The sequence below is a fragment of the Carassius gibelio genome, chromosome B6 (assembly GCF_023724105.1).
Source record: "Carassius gibelio isolate Cgi1373 ecotype wild population from Czech Republic chromosome B6, carGib1.2-hapl.c, whole genome shotgun sequence".
NCBI classification, from domain to species: domain Eukaryota; kingdom Metazoa; phylum Chordata; class Actinopteri; order Cypriniformes; family Cyprinidae; genus Carassius; species Carassius gibelio.
Window position 1 is genome coordinate 12,085,385 of NC_068401.1, and position 23,625 is coordinate 12,109,009.

The following is a 23,625-nucleotide window of genomic DNA, read 5'->3' on the forward strand; positions in this document are numbered from 1 at the left end:
CACAATAATCCTCAAGTAAAAGTCATGACTCCAGTCCAAAAGCAAAAGTGACATGACATACAGCCAAGTATTGTGACCCATACTCAGAATTCATGCTCTGCATTTAACCCATCCAAAGTGCACACACACACCCGGAGCAGTGGGCAGCCATATTATGCTGCAGCGCCGGGGCACAGTTACATAATAATAGGCTATAAATATACATTAAATTTTTCAGTTTTTGTGGAGATTTTTACTGCACAGTCCCCACCTTATATTTATACTTAGTATAACTACTTATAAACTCTTCATTATCCTATATAATTGCAAGATATTGGATTTAATAAAAGTTTGGTGATTTTTGACAAAGAACACCAAATTAGGCAAAGGAGTGTAAGAGCGAAACATGGGTTGAGAAGGAAAGATCGTTAAAAAAGATACCCAATAAGTCACAGAAATGGCATAGAAAGGCAAACGACATCTCAACAGTTGAAAAGACAGACATTCAATCTCTTTCACTCAGATTTGACACCATTCTCTATCCTTTCTTCCTCATCTTCAATGTCTCCATCTCTATTTTTCATGAGAAAATGTGTCCCCTTCTGTCTTTCCCTCCTACACAGCCGGCTAGTGATGAGTCAATCTCCCGCAGTTGCTTTAGTACACATGCCTTTATATGTAAGAAAAAATGCATGGCACATAGCAAAAACAAACTGACACCTCAGAGCATAGATAAAGCTGTCTCTGTCTATTTTGGTGTGACATAGCTGCTCAGTATGAGAGGAGAGTGCAACATTTTCTCCCACCCTCTGACATCTATTAGTAATATCTGAATTAATCAGTGCTCTTTCTGTTATTCAGTTATTAATTCTCTAGCTATCTTCTATAATGATGTCAATATATCCAAAGGCTTCCAGTTAAACTACTTTTTTTTCCTAAATAAACAAATAACACATGGCCAAATCACTACAATTGTTAATTCTTATTTTTAAAAATGTGCCAAAGTTGCAGTCTGTTCATGTTTGTTTTTTTCTGAACTGCTTAAGAAAATTAAGCTGGAAGACGTTTTAGACACATTTGTACATCTGTAAATCTCTTACATCTGCTTGCATATTTCAGATGTGGCTTATATAAGTTTTTACATGTTCATTTAAATAGGTCATTATAAAACATGGTGTATTTGAAATCTGTATCTTGTTGAGCTGAAGCTTGTTTGAGCTATATCAGTAGATCTTTGACAGCAACTTGCAGCAGACTGTATTTTACACTCCATAATAACGTTTGAAATGTTCGGAATTTTATCAATCGTTGGCTTTCTTCCAACGCTGGGTGACGTAAGATGATCGATTAAGCGTTTCGTCGGCCGCTCTCCAGGGTCCTGAGGCTCTTCTGAAGTAGCTGAACTGCGGCGCAGCTGTCTCCGGATATGGGTCAAGCATGAGCTGAATAGTGAAATCCTTTAACTCACTGATCAGCGTGAGCAGTACAAAGGATCATGTACTGACAGTAACGCACTTTTACTCTTATCCACGAAGTAAGTATCTCCTACTGTACAGAGTGCGTATTATATAATTACATTTAGAGGGTCGGCTTTTCAAAGTTATTTCTGTCATTTTAGAGGGTAGCCTGAAAAGGGTTGAGGTCCGCCTTGTGCAACGCAAGATGTATTTGCTAAACATAGCTAAACATAATACACTAAATGTGCAATATTAATTAACTATATTTAGGCTATGGTTAGGGTTCGGATTAGGGTTTGGCTAATGGTTACTGGCATGTAATTATGCATACTTGTTATTATAATAGTGAGTATAGCTGTGTAAAGTGTAACAAAGAAACCTTAAAATAAAGTGTTACCGGTCTAACAACTAGCTACACTTTAAAATAATAAATAGCCTACTATATGATCTATTTAGTCTAGTATAAATCTATTTATGATCTTTTTCTAAATATCTATAGTAATTGATTTAGACACATTTGGTCAAACCGCCCGATACGGAACCTAAAGAAAAGCATTCATCCGCGATCGGCAAATGTTGACACGCGAACGCTAAGTCTGTTCTTGTCTTTTGAGTTGTTTAGCTATGTCTAAGCATGCTTACGAATGTGTAAAACAATTTGTTTTAGAATACATTTTTTGGACTGGACTCCTTGAGTCTACAGAGGGAGAGGGAGAGAGAGAGAGAGAGAGAGAGAGAGAGAGAGATGGGGGTGTTTGGAGGGGTTCATCTAAATGCGCAGCGCATATCAGGGATCATTGTGAGTCTGCGCGGATAACCGCTAAGCAGCGGAGTGTTACAACAATATAGAGAATAGCGAGTTATATCCAGACCACATCCCTTACTTCAAACCTGCTCTGGGCTGATCAGTGTATTTATGTGCGTGTATTTTTCATTCATTGCCTTAATTAGACGTCTGTTCCCTCGTTCATCTTTGAGAGAGAGAGACACTACTTGACCGCAGAAGTTTTTACGAGGCGTCTTGAGGGAATGTTTTTTGTGCACCAGCGCGCGACGCAGCAGTTACAACGCCAGTGACTGTCAGCGCGAGACACTCTGCATTCTGCATCGTGTTGATACGTCCTTTCTCGACACCCTTCTTCCTGCTGGGACAGTAAGATTCATGATTCGTTATAAACTATACTCATTCTCGCAGTGACCATTTGGTGAATTCTGCATCGAAACGCATTTCTTTCCTTTCGCTGCATGTGTAGACTGTAATGAAATGCAATTTATGATCAAATAGCTCTCGAATGGATTAATTATGGAGCGAATACTTCCATTTAACATGTCAGTTTTTATTTTATGAATTTTTGCTATAGATTTGGTGGTTGAAATGATATTTAATGGGGTTGGTTGGAGAGTGGCTTGAAGACGGTCTGCGATTTATTGTAGTATAGGCTGTATTATTAGTAGGCTATAGTAGTAGCCAGCTGGGAGTTGTGCGGTTTACATGAATTATTAATTTTAACATTTACCGTTTATGGGGAATGTGCATTCTTTGTTATAAAACAGAATGCTTTAAAAGCAAAAAAAAAAAAAAAAAAAAAAAAAAAAAAGCAAAAAAAAAAAAAAACGAAGAAAAAAAAGCGGACAAAAAGAAAAGAACATAATAGTCCAGCGTGCAGCATCGCCACGTTTTACGTAGCTACAGATCACAGGCATGGAGCTGCTGCTCATGTTCTTATTAAAACACGCTAGTAAGGGAGCTTACACGATAGCCTATAACATAGCCTAACTTAAAGCATTATTATTATGTTTTTAATGTACAGTTCAGCAGATCGCAGAATTTGACCACCGTTATAATGATTTCATATTCACGTTATTGCTTCATTAATAGTCTCAATAGACGTACAAGACTTTGATTGTATCCACTGCACCTGAATTATAAATGTTGAAACCTTATTGCTATAGCCACGCCACACCCAAACTATAGTGCGATGATTATACCACAAAATTGCAGTACTAACTTCTAAAGGAATATATATATATATCTATTATTTCATATCCATTTAATATTGCAGATATTGCAGAAACCTTAAACATGTAAATTGTCTGCAAATAATTGCTTTCAGTATGTTTAATTTTGTATATAGGTCTATTCAGCATGTTATGCATTTGGTTTTTTTTTTGCATCTTTTTTTTTTTTTGCATCTTTTTGTTTCCCATTACTCCATTGCTTAGTAGTTTATTTTAAGTTTAAATATCTTTAATTTACATTATGCAATAACATCACATTAAATATATTTGCATATTCACAAATGTGTGAAGTCACCTTTTACCTTTAAATCAACTTTTTATTTATTTGTTTGTTTGTTTGTTTACTAGCCCTAGTGGTGTGATTTTTGAAAGTCCTAATTACATGTGCATAAAATGATGCTATTAAATACTCTATTTTGAATGAACCCAGCATAAACAAACCTTTGATTCAATTTGATTGCAGTGAGATCAGTCTCTCTCCTTCCTTCCTCTTTCCTCTCCCTGTTTGTATCGGATAGTATGAAATATTCACTACAGAGCCTCTGTAACTGTTATGTGGGTATTCATTTCTATTCTTGTTGCTCTCTGGTGCCTTTTGACCCCTCAAGTTATTGTGTAGCATGTGTAAGTGCAAATAAACTCTTACAATTTCACACTAAGTTCAGTTCAATGCTAGTCCACCATTAAAAATTACACCGCATCGTTGGGTGTTCAGTTACAACCACTCACCTTTAATGATATAAGAATTAAAAATGAACAGGTTTATATGTGTTCCATATTGAGTTGAGATCCCAGTTTAATATATTTTAAAAAGTGGTGAGATAATGCTGCAGGCCTTTCTGAATTTCACTGAAGATAACTTGAAATATTACAGCTTAATGGAAACCCCTGTGTCAACACATGAAAGAGAAACTAATTTACTGAGACTTTCAGTAAAACTATTACATGAAAAAATTAGTGCAGTTTTTGTTTTCACTGGTATAGATGTTTTATATCTATACTGCAGTATATGGTAAATACTGTATAAGCTACTATACAAGAACATAAACACTACTTTCCCATCTATTATTGCATTATATATTTTCCAGTATATATAACTATATATATATATATATATATATATATATATATATATATATATACTTTTCAGCACTTGCTTACAAGATTGTGCAGCACATTTGTGTGTGTGTTTGTGTGTATAATGCTTTCAAATATGTATATACACAGAGTATGACATACACACAGTAGGATATTCTACATGTACTCATATGAGATGTATTTTTTAACAAATGTACATACATTACGATATAAGTCAACTGACACATTTGACACAACACACATTTTTCAGTATAAGAGACAGTTACTTATATATTATTCATTCATTATTTTAATATACACAATATATTATTCGGAATATTTTCATTATGAATTCAATTTAATATTTAGATTTTTTTAATATATAAGGAAAATATATATTCTTTAAGTAAGGGAGGTCACAGAATCAACCCTTTTTAACCCAGCAGTAAGACACCAGTAGTGATAACTGTCTGCTGATTGCGTGTCTCATGCCATTAGTTTGTATTGTATTCTTATATACAGCAACACACGAACAGATATGGGCATAAATGGACTTGCACACAGACCTTTTCCTTTTCACTCTTCTTGGAGACGGACCAGCTCACTATTTTCTGTGTGTTCAGCATTTTTTTTATACTGGGCATAAATTCTATATTCACACTTTGCTTGACTGTTGTCAGCCACTGACACACTCTTTAAATGATTTGTGCTTGTATCACATACAGTACACTACAGTGCTGCTTTGATAATAAATCACTCTGTTACCTGGGGGCTCATGGCACAGTAATTGAAGTCACCCCATGGAATCCCTTTTGATTTGTACTGAGAGAAAAGGAGAAAGAGAGAAGGAGACTCCAAATTCCCTAATTCCTGATTTACGCTATGTATTCACTCAATGTGTCTAAATGCAAATTATAATCCTTCTTCTTCCTCTTCAAACAACAATTGACAATCTAAATATAGCTGTGCAGACTTTAGTGACTAAGTTCACGATTGGTCAGCCTAGTTCGGCATTAACACACTCTAATGAGATTTATGAAGAATATTCAGTGGAGAAATGAGGCCAGAGATCCATCTTATGCATGTATGACATATTTCATCCATCCTTAAGAATGAAAATGGATACATCTACTGCATATCCCTTTCTTTCCCCCAATATTCTTTCTTTCTTTCTTTCTTTCTTTCTTTCTTTCTTTCTTTCTTTCTTTCTTTCTTTCTTGCACACTAAACCTGTCTGGATATATTGTGAGTGGTGGTGTGACAGATTACTTTTGCTTCAAATGACCACTAGCTAGTGGAGCAGGGCAGATCTAATACAGCTATACTGCTTTATTGGAACATTGTGGCATCTTTGTGCTGTGGGTGCGTTTGATAGATATTATTTTGGGGAATGAAAACTAGGGTTGTCAGCTGGTCAGACTGACATGCCTTATTACCTCTGCAAAGTCATTTGGAGTGTGATAATAACGCTGACTGGATCACTGGCCTCAGGGGGTTTGGGGAGAGATGGCTTTACTTGTTTTTGTTTACACCGGCATCCTATTTAGAATAGTTTTGTAATTGTTGTGATTGAGTTTCAGAAATGTAATCCTTTAGATTTAAAGTTAAGCAGAATCCAAATTCAATAGTGATTATATTTTGACAGTTTTTCTCCCCGGCATGAGACATAATGACTGTCTATTTGAAATAAAAACCAGTACAAACCCACACTTCCAATAAAAATAGAAATCATAGAAGCACTACCATTCAAAAGTAAAGACTTTTACATTGTTACTGAAGATTTTAATTTCAAATAAATGCTGTTCTTTTAAACCTTTTTTTTTTAGAAAAAAAAAAAGGCTGGGGAACGTGTCATGATTTTCACAAAACAATATTGAGCAGCACAACATTTTTAACAATAGTAAATGTTTATAAAAGCAGCAAATCAGCATATTAGAAAGATTATTAACAAAAAACAAACAAAAAAAAACACTAATTACTTCAATAGTATGTGAAAATAAATCACATTTAGCCCAGAGTGAAACTGCATTGGATGTCATAGACCTAAAAGCCAGGAAAATGCTTAAGGCATGGCACTAAATCTGTCACATACTGTAGGCTATGAAGTGCCACCTGTCCCTGAAGTATGCCCTTCAGCTAGCCAAGCTGTCAGTAGCAGTGTTTGACCTCCAAATGCTAACACACTCCCCATAATATTTAGCCAATTTTGACAAAATATCATGTATATATCCAAACGCTTTGGTAAAAGCAATCCAGCCTATCAGTTCCCTCATACAGGACGGCCCACCTCCCACATGTTGTTCTGTCAGTAGAATTAATTGTGGCTAATTGTAAAGGCATGTCCTTTTGTGGAGAGGATTTGCTGTGGTAAATGTGCCCTGGGGAGTGTGCAAAGGGAAAGTGTTTAGGCATGCAGCCTCTCTATGGCCTCTGATAGCTTGAGCACACACTTTGGAATGTTGACACTCACACACATGTGCAAATACTGCCGTAATATCAGCCACTGAGTCCCATAATCACACTTCAAAGGCAGTGAAGACACATATGCACAGCACAGATACCTTTCCAAATATACACATTCCTAGAAATCACATTAAGGATTTTTCCCAACTTATATGTCTTGGGATGTTTTGATATTTAGTTGGATTTGAACACTTTCCCCTATGAATGGGGTAAGAAAACCCAAGTTTGCCCTTATACGGCTTTGGCACTGGCAAGCATGTTTCTCTTATTTGCTACAGGCTGGTCTGTTTTTGCTTGTGTACTGTAAATGTCACTCTTTTTTCTTTTTCTTTTTTCGTGCATGCATGCATGTTTGTTTTTGCGAACATCCTTGTCTAGCATGTCTCAGTGTGATCTTGAGGCATCGCTGGGGGAGTTCTCAGCCAGTCAGCTTCATTATACCCACTAATTACAGCAAGAGCAGTTTCCAGAGCAGCTGTTCCACTCATTCCTCTCTATCTCCCTCCAGCCCTCCATCCAGCTACGTATCCATCCATCCATCCATCCATCACACTTATGCTCTCTTTATCTCTTTCGTTCTCCTATCTGAGTGTACCAAAGTCTCCCCTACAGCTCCTTCCTCCCCTACCTTCATGAGATTGGTGCTTGTGATGAAGAGAATTGAATCAGCAATTATCTCTAAGCAATACCGTGAGCTGCGTCATAAGGCTGTGCTCTATGATACGGGTCTTTTGGATAAACAACTTAACAATAATAGGCCATATATTCTCCGCTAGACATGTGTACAGTTTGTGGTCAGTGTAGCTGGTGGCCATTTATGGTGTAATACTGTACAGTATATCTACAGTACAGCCCAATCAATGTTGAGAAAACATAGCTATTCATATAAATTAGCTACCAATTCACAAAACATGAAATAATACAAATTTGAGCATGTGAAATTTCTTTGGACTGCATTGAACAAGATAGAGTGTCATGCTCTGTGCTGCCGTTTTCAACTAATAATTTTGAATAATATGTTTGAGTGGAAATCAGTGGAAGTCAATCAAAAGTGTAGTGTGATCCCCTTTATGTTTTATGTTTCTTTATCATTTTTCGAGTCTGTGTATACTATAACAATGTCCAACAGTGGATATACATGGATTACAAGAGAATTGTGTCATTTTTGTTATTTTTCTGTGAACATTTCCCCCGCAATGCTATTTCCACCATATCAAATTATGTATATGTATAAAGCATTATGTGGCGGTAATGAGTGATTTATAATAATAGAATAAAATAACAGATTCCTTACTAAGACTGATTATTTACGTTTTCTTACCTTTTTTTTGTGAAATTGTTTATTTTTTATTTATTAATTTTTTGTTCATGCATCACCTGCCTCATATTTAATTTCATAAATTACATTTTTTTCTCCTTGATAATATAATGTTTTTAGTGGCAAAACTGTTGATTTTGATGGAAATGAGGCAAAAAATAAATGTAAATGCTATTCACGTAATACTATGTGTTTCAAATAATTGTGTAGAATTGTTTTATTTGCAGCATTTTTGTTTGTTTTAAATGCAAAAACACTTTTTTGATGGAGTTTCATGGCCTTTTAGAGGTCTGTGCCTAGAAAATCAAATAAAGTAAACAGCCTTGACATAAAAAAATTAATAAAAACACCTGTAAATTAGACTTAAGGGCAAGACAATTTTAATTTATTTCTAATAAAATAATTACAATTTTAGATCATTTTAATTGCCTTCAAGTTAAAATCTATTAGTCTCTGAGGCATTTTTTTTTTTTTTAGTCTGAACTCACTTTTGACAGTGAGGAAAACCACATGAGTGATCTGTTACCTTTATATTTTTGCAAGATTGTAAATGCACTGCTTTTAAGGTTTGACATTCTTTGACATAGTTTGACTGAATACCTCATAAAATGGATTAAGCATTAACTAAAATTGTATCTAAACCATTTTTTTTTTTTTTTGCACAGATCTGATGGTGATTTGAAGAACTGCAGCAGATTTCCAGTGTACCTTTTTACCATCCAGCACTTTGCTGTTCCCCTCTGCTGCTGCTGATCGGCGGATACAATCACATCAGTGCTCCAAACAAAATGGCTTCCACAGTGAGAAAATGTCAGCACCTGTTTTTAACACTCATCCTTCTCCCTTTGGTAAGCTATATACATGTTTTATCTTATTTAAACAAGGCATATCCATTGGATTAATGAGCCCGAATTGCTTAAAAGTACCACTGATTTAAACTATCTGGCTTCAGAGAATATATTTTCTGAAGAGGAGAATAAAAAGGTTTGAATGAGACAGAGAGTGTGCGGGATGAAGAAGGAAGAGAGAGAAAGCGTGAGAGAAATTTACAACGGGTGGGTCTGGAGGAGAAAAAAGACCCCCGCACTTCCTTTTTCATCCTCTTTTTCTTGTAACTGCTTTCTTTAAATAATCCACATACACTAGGTCAAATGTAAAGGCATTTATTGTTTCCTGGATGACTGCTCATTTCATACACATGGTATCCTCACATAACTGAGGGGAGAAGTGCCTTCTTTGTTTACATGAAGAGCCATTCTCTCTTTGGTCTACTGTCTATGCCTCCAGCTGAGGAGAAACAAACGTCCAAGGGCAATTTACGTCACATACACACTGGCACTTAGATGGTTCCTGGCATCCAAAGATCATTGGCACCAGAGAGGCCAAATGTAAACTGTCCAAGAGCCAAATAGTTATGGTACAGTGAGCACTTCAAGCAACAAAGGCCATGCTGTTTTATTTCACTTTTAGTTAACACTAAAAGCTGGCAGTGGCATTGCAATGGAAAGTTTACAGAAGATATACTTCTGCTCTGTCTCAGTTAGCAGATTTAATTATGAACATTACAGGATGAACAATGTTAATTCTGATAACAAATTTTTTTGCAAGTGTCTGTGTAGGAATGTTGAATGAAAGTGAATAACAGGTTAAAAACATGTATGAACTGAAGGCAAAATAAATTTTCATTATTATCAGCAAATGAGTAAAAGGCAAAAAAATTGTAACAATAAAAGAAAAGAAAAGAAATAAATAATGCTATAAAACAACAACTGAAGTAGATAGTAAAGTACTATAAATTCACTGAAATTACTAAAATCATAGGCTATTATGCACAATAGGGATACATTTCAAAGTCATGATTTTGACTAGATTTTGGCTATATGTATTCTCTCATGTTGAGCTGAGCTCCATACATAAGCAATGATTTTAGAATCAAATCTAATCTGCAATGAATAATGTAAAAATGCTCAAACTAATTACTAATATACTAATTATATATGATCGTTTTCATACTGTGACTATGAATTAATAATATACAAATTTTTCCTATTGCATATAATGTTACAAAATTCTAAATTACAGATTTAGAAGTTTTAGGTTTGATTTTGATTAGCTATATGCTAATGCTTATGGTAATATAAGATTAAAAGAAAGAGTTTCCCTACAGACATCAACTAATCCCACAGTTCACTAAGTTTTTTCCATCCAGTTCCAGTAAATCTGGGGATTACTGTCTGGTACAGTGTATGGAATTATTGTTACAAGAGAAAAACAAATGAAACTTGCTATGGGTATTTCCTCTACTTTTCTATTTTGATCTGTTTCCAGCATGAAATGGCGTGGTGTTTCATTAAAGATGAAGTATGCATTTTTAAACTTTGCAATGCTTCCTCTATCACATTGTAATATGCAGAAACAACTTTAAATATGACTGTATGACTATAAACTGTAAATAACACAACTATAATTTGTTTGCCATTTACCTGAGTGAAAATGCCATATGACATTCCCACACCCACACTGAAGACAGCAGACAGAAAAAAATAAGTACATTTCACACTTTTCAAAAACATAGTCACTGACAAATCATAGACTGGTATGAATGAATTTCAATTCCACAAGAATTAATGTGTTCTACTTTTATAGTGGCATAGAAAGATAAAGGGGACAAAATGTAAAATGTAGTTGGACAGCAAAAGAAGCAGGAGGGGAAAAGGAAAGAAAGAAACGTACTGGGAATTAACTAGTTTTATGATTTTTGTGTTGATGTCATGATGTAGGAGTGAATTGCGTAGTCTCTTTATGATGGAAATCAGCTTTGCGATGTAGCCAGGGTGAGGGGTAAGATCTTACACAGCCCTCATGAATATTAATGCTGGTGCTCATGTTTATTAAATTTTGCTCATGTTTTCAAGGCAATGCGCATGGTGCTCTGAGACCAGTTATCGCAATAACCACAATCTCAGGAGTCTCAAATCAGCAGTATTAAGGAGGGTTTCAAAAGTGATTAGTTTATTATTATCTCATAATGTGATTTCATATTCTGTTAAATCCATTGTGCATTGTACTGTAGGTAGTTCTGTTGATGAAGGATTTTTCTTTCAACATGGGAATCTTTTCAAGTTTAAAGGCATAGTTCACCAAAAATGAAAATTTGCTGAAATGTACTCACCATAAAGCCATTTAAGATGAATTTGTTTCCTTATCATTACATCATTTGCCCACCAATGGATCCTCTGCAGTCAATGGGTGCCATCAGAATGAATCCAAACTGCTGATAAAAACATCACAATAATCCAAAAGTAATCCACAGGACCCTAGTCCATCAATAAACGTCTTAAAGAAACAAATCGTACTCTATTAGAAACATAACCTTGGTTCCCTGAGGTATGGGAACAAGTACTGCATCTGCTAAGACGGTATGAGTAATAGTGTGTGTTTTTATCATGAACTGAAGCCTTTAATAACACAGTGTAACTGCATGTCCATTGGTAATGGCCAAACGAATGGCTAATGTAACTGTACAAACTAGTGGCTAAGCCCGACGGAATGGGTGGGGACATCTGGTTATATCAGTTGGCACTTTGCCATAGGATTCAGGATTCAGGCCATGTCCAGGTTATAAGCTCTTTTTAAACTTTCAGTGCCCTGACAGGGCAGAGAAAATTCAACTCATGGTCTTCTTCTGAGGGATGAGGTACAGAGAGTGTAATGACCTGTGCCCTGAATGGAATAGACAGCACCTAAGGAATATAACCATGCATCATTTTTTAGGAGGAACTTAGAGTCACCAGGCCCAAATTCCAGGAAGATAGGGCTCACAGAGAGCACCTGTAAGTCTTCCTTTCATTTGACCGATGCTAATGCTCGCAGCAGAGTGGTTTTCATTGACAGGGACCGAAGGTCAACAGACTGCAGTGGCTTAAAGAGAGGACCCTTCAGGGCCCTCAGAAAAGTGGGTAGGTCCCACGTAGGGACAGTAAGGCGATGGGGCAGATTCAGCCTCCTAGCCCCGCTCAGAAAACAGACAACAAAGTTGTTTGTTCCCACTGATTGGCCTGCTATAGGGGCCTTGTGTTTTTGTTCGCTGATTTGTTTGATTACTTGAGGGATAAGGGTGATCTGGGGAAAAGCATAGAGAAGAAGGTTGGGCCAGTCATTGGCCAATTCTTCCTTGTCCTTGGAATAAAAAAATTGGGCAATGAGAATTGTCTTTTGAGGCGAAGAGGTCTTTTGAGGCTTCATCCACAGACTGTCTTCTGAGTGGACTTTGCTTTGTGACAACATGCTCCTTGCTCCTTGGTTCAGTTTGCCTGGAATTTGCACTGCTCTTAGTGAGCACAGGTTGAGTTGAGCCCATACCAGAAGGCGCTTTACCAGCACAAAGAGGTGCCTTGAGGAAAGCCCTCCCTGGTGATTTATGTAGGACACCACTCCTGGAGACGATTCCCATGTTGAGGCCTTGTTCCATCCACTGAGCATTGTTCCAAGGGGTCAGGACTGTTACACACAACCCTGCAAACACCACTCTCATTTGTGTTGAGTCAAACACTATTCCCAGGAATGATACTCGTTTGCTTGGGGACAGTGCACTGTTGGCAAAATTGACCTTGAGCCCGGGCACTCTAAGTGGCTGAGGAGCAGTGCTCTGTGATAGTGTCTCCACCACTGACTGGGCCAGAACGAGCCAGTCATCGAGGTAGTTGAGAATGTGGATTCTAGTCCAAAGGGATAGTCCAAAGGGAAGGACCATGTATTGATAAGCCACTCCCTCACAGGCAATTCTCAAGAATCGTGGAGGGGCTGTGGAGGGTTGAATTGGTTCAAGAGCCTGGTGTCTGCAAGGTGACATGGTACTTGTGAGGAAATTATCTCTCTTTTTGAAAATGTTTGTTAGTATTCAACCATAATAGCGGATCACCGCTTGGGCACTTGCTCAGGCCCAGAGTTTGCATCAAGCACAACGCTGACTGCACCCGGAACTGAGCATGGTGATTGGCAGCATTGAGGGAAGGTCCGGCTAGCCATGGCCTGCTCCTTTTTCTGTCATGTAGATCAGGAAGACGCCTGAGGCACAGGGTCTAGTGCTATTTTTGGCTGGTGTACCTGGTGCTTCGCAAATGGGTAGCATTTAGCCGAGCGGGAATGTCTTCAATGCTAAGGCTTAGCTGGCTGGGCAGAGGTGGCAGCCACAGGTGCACACTTCACAGGCTGCTGGAAGTGTCACATGGCTTGGGACAACTTTTGTGCCTCTGTGAAATGTTCAACAAAGACTTTGCCTCAACAGGATGCCTGCTCCCATATTAAAATACCCAGGAATGTCGGGAGTGTGCGACCACTCAGTCACTCAAACAACATCCAACAATCTCCTCAGAGAAAGATGGCCATTGCAGCGAGCTCTCGATTAGAGGGGGAAGAAACCATAGTGTGTGCGTCCAAGCTTCGAAAACGAGCTCTAGATCTAGGAAACACGGGTGGAGATAGGAAGAGCCGTCTACAACCCATCCGCCTGATCATGTGCGATCCCCGAGATCTTGGTCGCCACCATGTCTCAGCAGCAGCGGGACCGCGATCGCAAGATCACATGCACGGACACATTCCTCAGAGCATGCCCATCGAGAGCGAAGCGCTGAATAGTGGGAAAAGCACAATCAGCCCCCCGAGAGCCAACTGTGCGAGCTCCACTCCCCATTAATGATGCTCATTATAATATCAGGCACAATATGCTTGTGTAATTGATTCTTGTGCAGCTGGCGACCTCATCGATGCCCTCCATATCAATCTCCTCAGAGAAAGAAAGCTACCACAGCGCGGGCTTCCAAAACCACCAAATCACAGCAATTGGGTTATTAGGTTATTTGGCTGCTATTGCTTTAAAAGCAGCCGCTGCTGAACATGACGTAGATCTGGCACACATGCTCGTAGTTTCAATTGTGTTTTAATATGAAATGATATGGACTACAGCACGCATCACCATATTTGTGCATGCAATTTAATAGCACACACTATGAGCACAGTATAATGGCTGTCAGGACAGGAAAATTCATTTTTACTAACACATCTCATCTGAAGCTTCCTCATCACCTGAAGTCAAGTGAGAATCTGAAAAGTCTTTAATTTGATGTGGTCGTAAAGATGTTCTGTGTCTAAATAAATACAATTCTTTTCAATAAAAAAGAGACAGAAGCAGCATTTGTGAGTTGGCTGGCCAACCCTAGCTCTGCCCTTGTGTTAACGGCATTAAATATTTTTAACACGTTTAAACTGGAACAATTAATCACCTGTGTTAATGTGCTAATTTTGAAAGCACTTATTATAACCCTTCCTCGAGTGAAAAAGTCCATCACCTTCTTAGAACTGTTTTGGCTTGTAAAGAGTGCTTGGTCTAAGCAAGCTATCCTGATTCAGGCATGATTAATTTTCACTGGAGGAAATGTTATTAAAGTTATCATAGATTATGGTAATTGGCCAGAAAGAATGCTTTAATTGTAGATTTGCATTCATTGATGGACTTGAGTCCTTATTGATTAGTTTTCTTTCACATTTTGCTTTGGCCTTCAATGTTTTCATCTCAAAGGTTTCAAACAATATTTATAATATTAACATTTCACAATATGGTTTATTAAACCCCTTAACTACAACTGTAAACACAACTGCAGCTTAGTTGACAACAACAAACATGCTTGCTCATATCCATTAATAAAAACTGGATAGATGTGAGTGTCAAGATGTACTCTAACAGACAATAGTAGTATATTGACAGAACTGATTTGAATTTATTGCAACTGTTCAACTGGATGTAAAACACCACCTTCTGTGTGAAGAAACGCATGTGCTGTGGAACATTTGTCAGTTTTGTTTTTCTATAAAGATATAAGATGAATGGCCTGGTAGTGCATGAAGCAGGTAGGAGCGATTGTTTAAATCATACACTGAGTGGGAGAGATAAGAAGGAGCAAACATTTTGGATTGGCTCAGAATGTAATTCGACCCTGGGCTGAAGATATTTAATGTCTTGTGTGATGTGTGTGGGTGTGTGTAATATTGTCTCTGTTTGAAAACTGTTTAAAATTAAGAGATTCAAGACCTGCTTGGAATGGGCAACAGTTTGTATGATTTTTTTTTTTCTCCTAACACGAAGTAAAAAAATGCTTTTAAGGAAGCACCACAGCAGCAACGGAAGATTACCAATTATATTTACCAATTAACAAAGCTTTGTTTATTTTCTCTCTTAGACCTTCTAAAAGATCTAGAACTTAAACTGTTTATAAGTATGAATGGCATCTCATAAATGCATATTAGATGTAGAGTGAAATTATGTTTATTGTCTGTAATTTTAAAGCAGGTTTAATCACATACAGTAATTTGGAATGCTACTGTATAATTGCATTGAATTTATTATTAGTTTCTTCAAAGTCTCACTGTGTTTGGCTGCTGTCTTTGTTTATTTAGTAACCTTTTACTCTGTCAGTTTGTATATGTCATCACAGGCTACAAGAACTCTTGACAGATTCCAGAAGTTTAGACATCAATCTAATATGATCCAGGGACCCATAAGGGTTACTATATATATATATGTACCCTTTTGAAAAAATACATTACCAAATTTAAGTTTATTGCCCTTTCAATGTATCACTTTAATTTCTGATCAGTGTTTAAAAGGGCTGTCAGTCCTATATTAAAGTCCAAAACACTGTTAAGTTCATACACAGTTCGGTTATTTAAAGAAAATAGTTCACAAATTTTTTTATTTATTTTGATCTAACTGTATTCACCCTCAGGGCATCCAAGATGTAGATGAGTTTGTTTCTTCATTGGAACAAAATTGGAAGAATTTTGCATTACAAAGCTAGCTCATCAAAGGATCCTCTGCGGTGAATGGGTGCCATCATAATGAAAGTTCAAACAGCAAGAACTGAAACGCCTTAATAAATAGATTTGTTAGCTTTCCTCTTCACAAGATGTTTACTGATGGACTGGAGTTGTGTGGATTATTGATGATTATTATGTAATTTTTATCAGTAGTTTGGACTCTCATTCTGACCGTTCCAATTAAATATAGAGCATTTATTGATGATCAAAATAATTTCTGATAAGGAAACAGACTTGCTGTCCGCTGAGAACATTTTAAGTGCATCTTTATTTTGTGTGGACTATTTCTTTAAAGAAAAGTGACAACCTCATTCTAAACAAACTCATACTTATTAATTTTCTGGAAATCTTGAAACTACAGCTTGATAGAAACTGCATACTCTATGAGTAGATTCTTCTTTTGAAAATGTAATTACTTTTTGACTTTTACAAAGTATGCTCAACATACAGTTCTAAATCAAACATTTCAGTATTTTAAATACTGTATCTTTCAGATCTACTGCATGCACCCAGACTGTGTCATTCAGTTAGAGAAAGAGAAGTGCATGGAAAGGATGACCATGGATGACCCTAGCAGTGAACCTGAATTGGGTAAGAACTTCATTTATAGACACTCTTTGTCTTTGTATTTACTAGTCCAAAGGCACAATTGGAAAAATTGGAAAAATGTAAAAACTTTAATCATAATAATAGCAATAATGATACATTTATATACTTTTTCTAATAAAACAACCCTTATCATGATAGAAAAACAATCATTGTGAGTCTGTGTGTGTTTGGGTGATGTGTTTATGTGGTGGCAGTACTTATTATGTGTCAGACTACAAGTTCATTATACATATTTGCTAATTCAATCCCCACAGTTTTTGAGTTGTAATTTTAGAGCCCCACATACAGTAAATGCTGCATGTTACCGTTTTGTTATGCAGTGCAAATCTATTAGTGTTTAACTGTGAAGTGAAGCAATAGATTGACCAGAGACTAAATATTTTAGACATTTAAATATAGCATGCTTGAAGATGTTTATAAAAAGAAACATTTTAAATAAGTTTAAAAATTAGTTTCTATTTAGATTATGGATTTTAGAAGTGATTTGAAATAAATGCTTGATGATATTAAGCTTAAAGCTGTCAGACTAAGCTGGAGAACGTAAGACCTTTTGATGGTTCACAGGAAGTGGGGGGAGATCATAAGCTCAGAGCTTTTCCAGAACTGACTCTGACACCCCTCTAGTGCTGTCTGCATGTGGCATTGATCATAATGCTTTGGACAGTCACAATCACAGTCAGTAATGAAATGCTGACATTTTGATTTGACAAGAAGCTGTCCTTAGTGAATGGATTCATGCGTTAACGTGAAACTATAGTTGCCACAGTTTTAGGCTTTAAACTAAAAGTTAGGGAAAGGACCAGCAAACAAAAATAGGTTACAAAACATTTTGACCAAAAATCAGTTAAGTTAAGTTAGCTCTGAGAACTGTACAGTATGTTAGCTGGGGGAATACATGCACATTAAATGTTTATTGTACAAATGCTCATTAAAGGGATAGTTTACCCCAAAAGATAATTCTGTCATTTATTACTCATCTTCATGTTATTCCAAACCCATTAGACCTTTGTTCATCTTCGGAACACAAATTTGTATATTTCCGATGAAACCTGAGGGCTTTATGACCCTGCATAGACAGCAATGCAACTGGCACATTCAAGGCCCAGAAAGGTAGTAAAGACAGCATGAAAATAGTCCATGTGACACCAGTAGTTCAACAGTAATGTTATGAAACTACGACATTGCTTTTTGTGCACAAAGAAAACAAAAATAAGAACTGTATTCACCAATTTCTTCTCTTCCATGTCAGTTTTTAATTTTATTTAATTTATAAAATTAATTTATTTAATTTACATTTATCTGATGCTTTTATCCAAAGCAACTTACAATTTCTACATATATATATATATATATATATATATATATATATATATATATATATATATATATATATATATATATATATATATATATATATGTGTGTGTCTTGCTCAGGGACACATTGGTGTCTCACAGTGGATTCAAACCCAGGTCTCTCACTCCAAATGCATGTGTCTTATCCACTGCGCCAACACCACCCCTTGCATTCACCCAATGATGCCCTTACTACCTTTCTGGACCATGAATGTTTCAGTTATGTTACTGTCTATGCAGGATCATTAAGCCTTCAGGTTTCATCTAAAATATCAGATTTTGTGCTGGACAAAGGTCTTATGGGTTTGGAACAACATGAAGGTGAGCAATTCATGACAGAATTATCTTTTTGGGTAAACTATCCCTTTAAAGCAAATAAATGCAGAAAGCACATAACACACAGGATTACTTGAAACTTTCTGTGGTTTGTGTGGGCTAAAATAGCCTGTTTACATCACTTCATCTTTATCTCATTATTTTTAGCTGCTGAAAATAAGCACTGATTGGATCATTGACTCTTTGAATCATTTATGTATTTCATAAGTAGTCATAATTCATATGTTAAGTCTTGTAATGCTCTCAGAAATTCTCCTGCAATATAGAAAGCAGTGATGTGCAGTATTTCAGGAAGATTCTGGAGAACAAAGACAATAAGCCCTGTCTTTTATCTAATCACGCATCTGTGTCCAATTTACACAAGTAATTAAAGCTGCTCTCAGGAGAGAAATCATAATCTGTCATTTTGTGTGAGCGTTGCACTGTATCCCTAGAAGAAATATGTCCTCCTTGCGTCCCCACAGAATTGAACTATGCTTGTTTGTGTTCGCATAGATATAATAATTCTTTATATGAATTTCTTAATCTATAAATACAGTAGATTTGCTCGTAGAATAATCTCCCAGCAGTATTTTACATTAAAACACTGCTTTGGGTCTGTGCTATAACAGAGCTTATGGCCAAATAACAGTGGTATTATTTTTTGGGCCATTTTCCATTAATTTCCTTTTATGCAGCTGTTTTATATGGGCTTTATCCAGTTTCTGGAGCTTGCTCAAGCACAAGCTCCTGGGTCTGTGTTTGGCACTGCTGCAGAGAAAATTAGACTGATATAAATACCTAACATGACAGACGATAAAGAGTGTTTGATAGTTGTCGGTCTTTAATAGCTACTCAGTGCCAGCTCTTGAGTGATACATGTCAGTTTACTTTACGTAGGAGTCTTTATTGAGATACTACTGCCAGAGCTCCATCAAGTATCTATCTCAAATAAATGTTTTACTAAAAAAACAAAAACACAAATACATTAAAAGTTGCAAACAGAAAATGTGTACCCCCAATTATTATTTGAATGGCTGTAGAGTGTAAGCATGACATCATTATTATGGTAATAGGCACATGTTATTATAAATCTTGCTTAAAATGCAATATCAAGTTTTGCACAATATGTAACAATGGTTATTATTAATATAATTTATAAAAAAAAAAATGTGAAGATGCTTAAGACTTTCAAAAGGAAAATTCCATCTTAAAATTTTTTAGAATGTTCATTTTATGAAACTACAAAAAAGGTTGGTTATAAACCAAATTGAAATAAACCAACCATACAATTAATTCTGATTGTTTTGTTGTGTCTATGTTGCAGATTGTTATAATTCAAGAGACAAGATGTTTGAGTGCTTGGCTTGAGATGCAGAGTATTTAAAACACTCACTTGGCCTTTTGTTATTATAAATGTTTGACATTTACGCAGACCACCAAGAAGCAAATGTCAACTTTGCGTTGTTTGAATTTATGCATGTAATTTAAAGAGTAAACTTGGCCGATGTATAAAGTTGCAGGAAAGAGTGTTAATAATAAAAATGTAAGAATGCAAATGGTATGAACAAAGAAAATCCCCAAAACTAACCATAAAGCGACTAGATAAAAAACATAGTTGGTTCTTCTGTTTTAATGAAGTTTTTGCGAGAATGTCTGGGTAATATTTTGAAAGCTCTGTGAAAACATTCTTACATTTGAAGGGCTGAGAGCAGAGGGAAAACACAGCTGGCAGATGCTGTTCTGCTCATGCAAATCACGATCAGCAGGCTGTTTTTTTTTTTTTTTTTTTTTTTAAGCACACACACACACTTGCTCTCTTTACTGTTTCTCTTTGAATCTTTAATCCTTGATGGAAATGATAAGATGCTTTAGCATCACATGGTTAGTTCACTGTGAAAGTCTTTTTTTCCCTCTGAATATATCACTAGAGGGATTTATTGAAGAGCAATGCCCAAATAAAAATAGATAAAGGGATAAATAAGATGTTCTGCATTCTCATATACACATATGCAGACACAATAAAAAAAAAAATATATATATATATATATATATATATATATATATATATATCATAAAGCCGACAGCATGTGATAATGTGAAGAGAAAACAGAGAAAGAGAGAGAGAGAATAACAAAAAATAACAAAGATCGACATGGTTAAATTTCCTAATTATTTTAACATCCAATTTGGAGGAAAAAAACATTCAAGTGATATTTTTGAGTTGGATCTTATTTTTATTTTCTAAACTGCTGTGGCATTGTTTTGATAGAATTCTTACAATCTATCGCCTTACTGAAGCAGATGGAAGCCTATTTTTGTCTCTTGTCATTTGCGCTGATTTTCACTGAATCATAAGAATGGCTGTCAAGTAGCACACCTAAATATATCTTAAACTAGGCTCTTCTATTCTCAGGTGCCATAAATACCCCAATAAAAACTGGTTCAGAGGCAGAGTTACCACAAAACTTTCATCTTGAGATCTTATAAACCCAGAAGTTTAATTACAATAGTTGCCCCATACACAACTGTAATATATATGTACATACTGTATATTAAATTTATATATATATATATATATATATATATATATATATATATATATATATATATATATATATATATATATAGTATATTGTCATATAAATTAAAAACATATATGCAACCTATTAGAAATTGGAGCAATTTCATACATTAACATATGGCATATATGATTGCTACATGTAATACATAAAATGTACAAACTTAAATTGTATGATATTCCATGTTTTCCCGTAATCCTCTAGTCTGCCGATGGATGTGGGACAACCTCACCTGCTGGGAGCCAGCAAAAATTGGTCAAGTGGTCTGGATGCCTTGTCCCGAGCTATTTGAATTCATGAGTGAGCAGAATGATGGTGAGTACATGAACAATAACTCAAGGCTTATTGAGAAAGTATATTAAGTAATCAGACTAAGGTTTTTGCCTGGGAATCAGTCCTTATCTATAGACCAGAATAATGTAAAGAATTAGATTGTAACAGTGGTATTTTAGTATTATTTATAGAACTTTTAGAATTAGGTAATTTAGTTTTCAGTTTTAGTTTTATATTTAAAGTTTTAGTATTTGTCATTTGTATTAGTGTTTTGCATTTCTGTTTAGCTCTGTTTCTTTTATTTCAGCTTTAGTTTTTGTCGTTTTAGTACTTCAACTTGAAATAGTTCTATTTCAGTTTCTACTTTTTGTTCATTTTTTTTAAGTCTATATATTTCACCAAATAATTAGATTTATTATTATTTGGCTCGTCATTCTTTCTTTTTTTACTTCATGAAACACCTTTTTGCACCTTTTGTAGAGTTTGGAAAGGTCAGCCGTAACTGCACCGAGGAGGGCTGGTCAGAGATGTTCCCTCACTACGTAGATGTTTGCCCTTTTAATGAAAATGGGACAAGTCCAGTAAGTGTCCTCCACTTTTCCTGCTTTCTGTTCCTTCTGTATCTCCTTCAAAGTTTTCTAATCCCTTTCAGCCTCCAAAATCTCTAAAGAAATGCATTTATTGTATAGAATAAGATTGACATCAGTTAGCATTTCTTCCCTCTGTTTGCAGGACATGTACTATGTGTCAGTAAAGGCTCTTTATACTGTGGGCTACAGCACCTCACTGGTGTCTCTCACCACTGCCATGGTCATTCTCTGCAGGTTCAGGTGAGAGGTCAACCCAGGTCAAGAAAGAGGTCATGAGCATTCATTCTATTCTTAAGTTTCAGAGGAAACTAAATTATATACATGGACACATTTGTCTTAGTGAAGTGTTGAGAAAAACAACTGCACATAGGTATTAAAGAGCTTTCAGTAATATTTTTATACACATTTGTAAATTATATTTGGAGCATAATTATTTAAGTTAAACACCAATTGAATTAGTATGTAATTTTTTGGACATTTCAAATTGTATATTGTAATATAATACTGACAAAGATTTATAAAAAAAATAAATAAGAAAAAATTCAAGGTTATATCAAATTGTTTAATTGTGATAGTAAGCTTTATTTCCATAGCACTTTCACATACAAAAAAGTCACTTTTTGTGAAAAGTGGTTCACAAAAAAAAAAACATACACTTAACATTTATTCTCATGCACATAACATACAAATATACACACATACACAAAACATACAAAAACATATTGCTAATTAAATGATTGTGCAACAAGGACAGTTTGTCCAACCTATCAGGGCTAAAAGATAAATATAATTGAATATCATCAGCATAACAATGGTATGATATTTCTCCAAAACTACCAATCATCTTCCCAAGAGGAAGCATATTCAGGCTGAACAGCAGAGGGCCAAGCACAGAACCTTGGGGCACACCACAGGACAAAGGAGCACAGTCTGACATATATGTTCCTTTCGGACACAGAGAAACTCCTGTCTGAAAGATAGGAGGAAAACCAATCCAGAGATAATCCAGTAATGCCCACTTGTTGTTTTCAGCCTATCAATCATAGTGGAGTGATCCACGGTATCAAACGCTGCTCTAAGATCTAATAGAACCAGCACAGAGCATTTACCCCCATTAGCAGCCATCAAAATATTATTTAAGGAGGGCAGCCTCAGTTGAATGATTTTTATGAAAACCAGACTGAAACTTATCAAAGATATTATGAGAATCCAAAACCTTATTTAGCTGATTCGCAACAACCTTTTCTAAAATTTTAGAAAGAAAGGGGAACTTAGAAATGGGCCTGTAGTTTTTAAATGAAGCTGCATCAAGATTGTTCTTTTTCAAGATAGGCTGATTAACAGCATGCTTAAAGCAGCTAGGAACCTGGCCCAGCTGAAGAGATAAGTTTAAAATTGAAACCAAACATGGGCCAAGATGATTTATGGATTTTAAAAGTAAAGTAGTAGGTAGAATATCAAGAGGGCTTTGAGATGGTCTCATCGTGTCCACTAATTCAATAATGTAATTCAGGGTAATAGGGCAGAAAAAGTCCAATATTGAAGGTCTGTGATCTTTAAAGAGCCACACAGATGGGAAATCAAAAATTACCTGTATTACAGTGTATGATGTAGCTGGCCATCAGTGTAAACAATGTGCAAAGTAATTAAACCAAAAAGCACACGATTTATAAAGTTATTGGCTTCTAAAGTAAGGAGTCGACTCTGAATCGCTGAAA

The 23,625-nt window shown here is 35.9% G+C and overlaps 1 protein-coding gene across 1 annotated transcript in view; it reads left to right on the top strand.

The window, feature by feature from the left end:
- Positions 1 to 2,217: 2,217 nt before the first annotated feature.
- The window catches only part of LOC127960190 (pituitary adenylate cyclase-activating polypeptide type I receptor-like), a 29,447-nt gene continuing 8,039 nt past the window's right edge, over positions 2,218 to 23,625 (top strand). The window contains exons 1-6 of the mRNA XM_052559786.1: positions 2,218 to 2,589; positions 8,979 to 9,161; positions 16,680 to 16,776; positions 21,249 to 21,359; positions 21,798 to 21,898; positions 22,050 to 22,147. Coding sequence (XP_052415746.1) covers positions 9,102 to 9,161; positions 16,680 to 16,776; positions 21,249 to 21,359; positions 21,798 to 21,898; positions 22,050 to 22,147 — 467 coding nt within the window. The 5' untranslated portion in view covers positions 2,218 to 2,589; positions 8,979 to 9,101. The remainder of the gene's footprint in view (positions 2,590 to 8,978; positions 9,162 to 16,679; positions 16,777 to 21,248; positions 21,360 to 21,797; positions 21,899 to 22,049; positions 22,148 to 23,625) is intronic.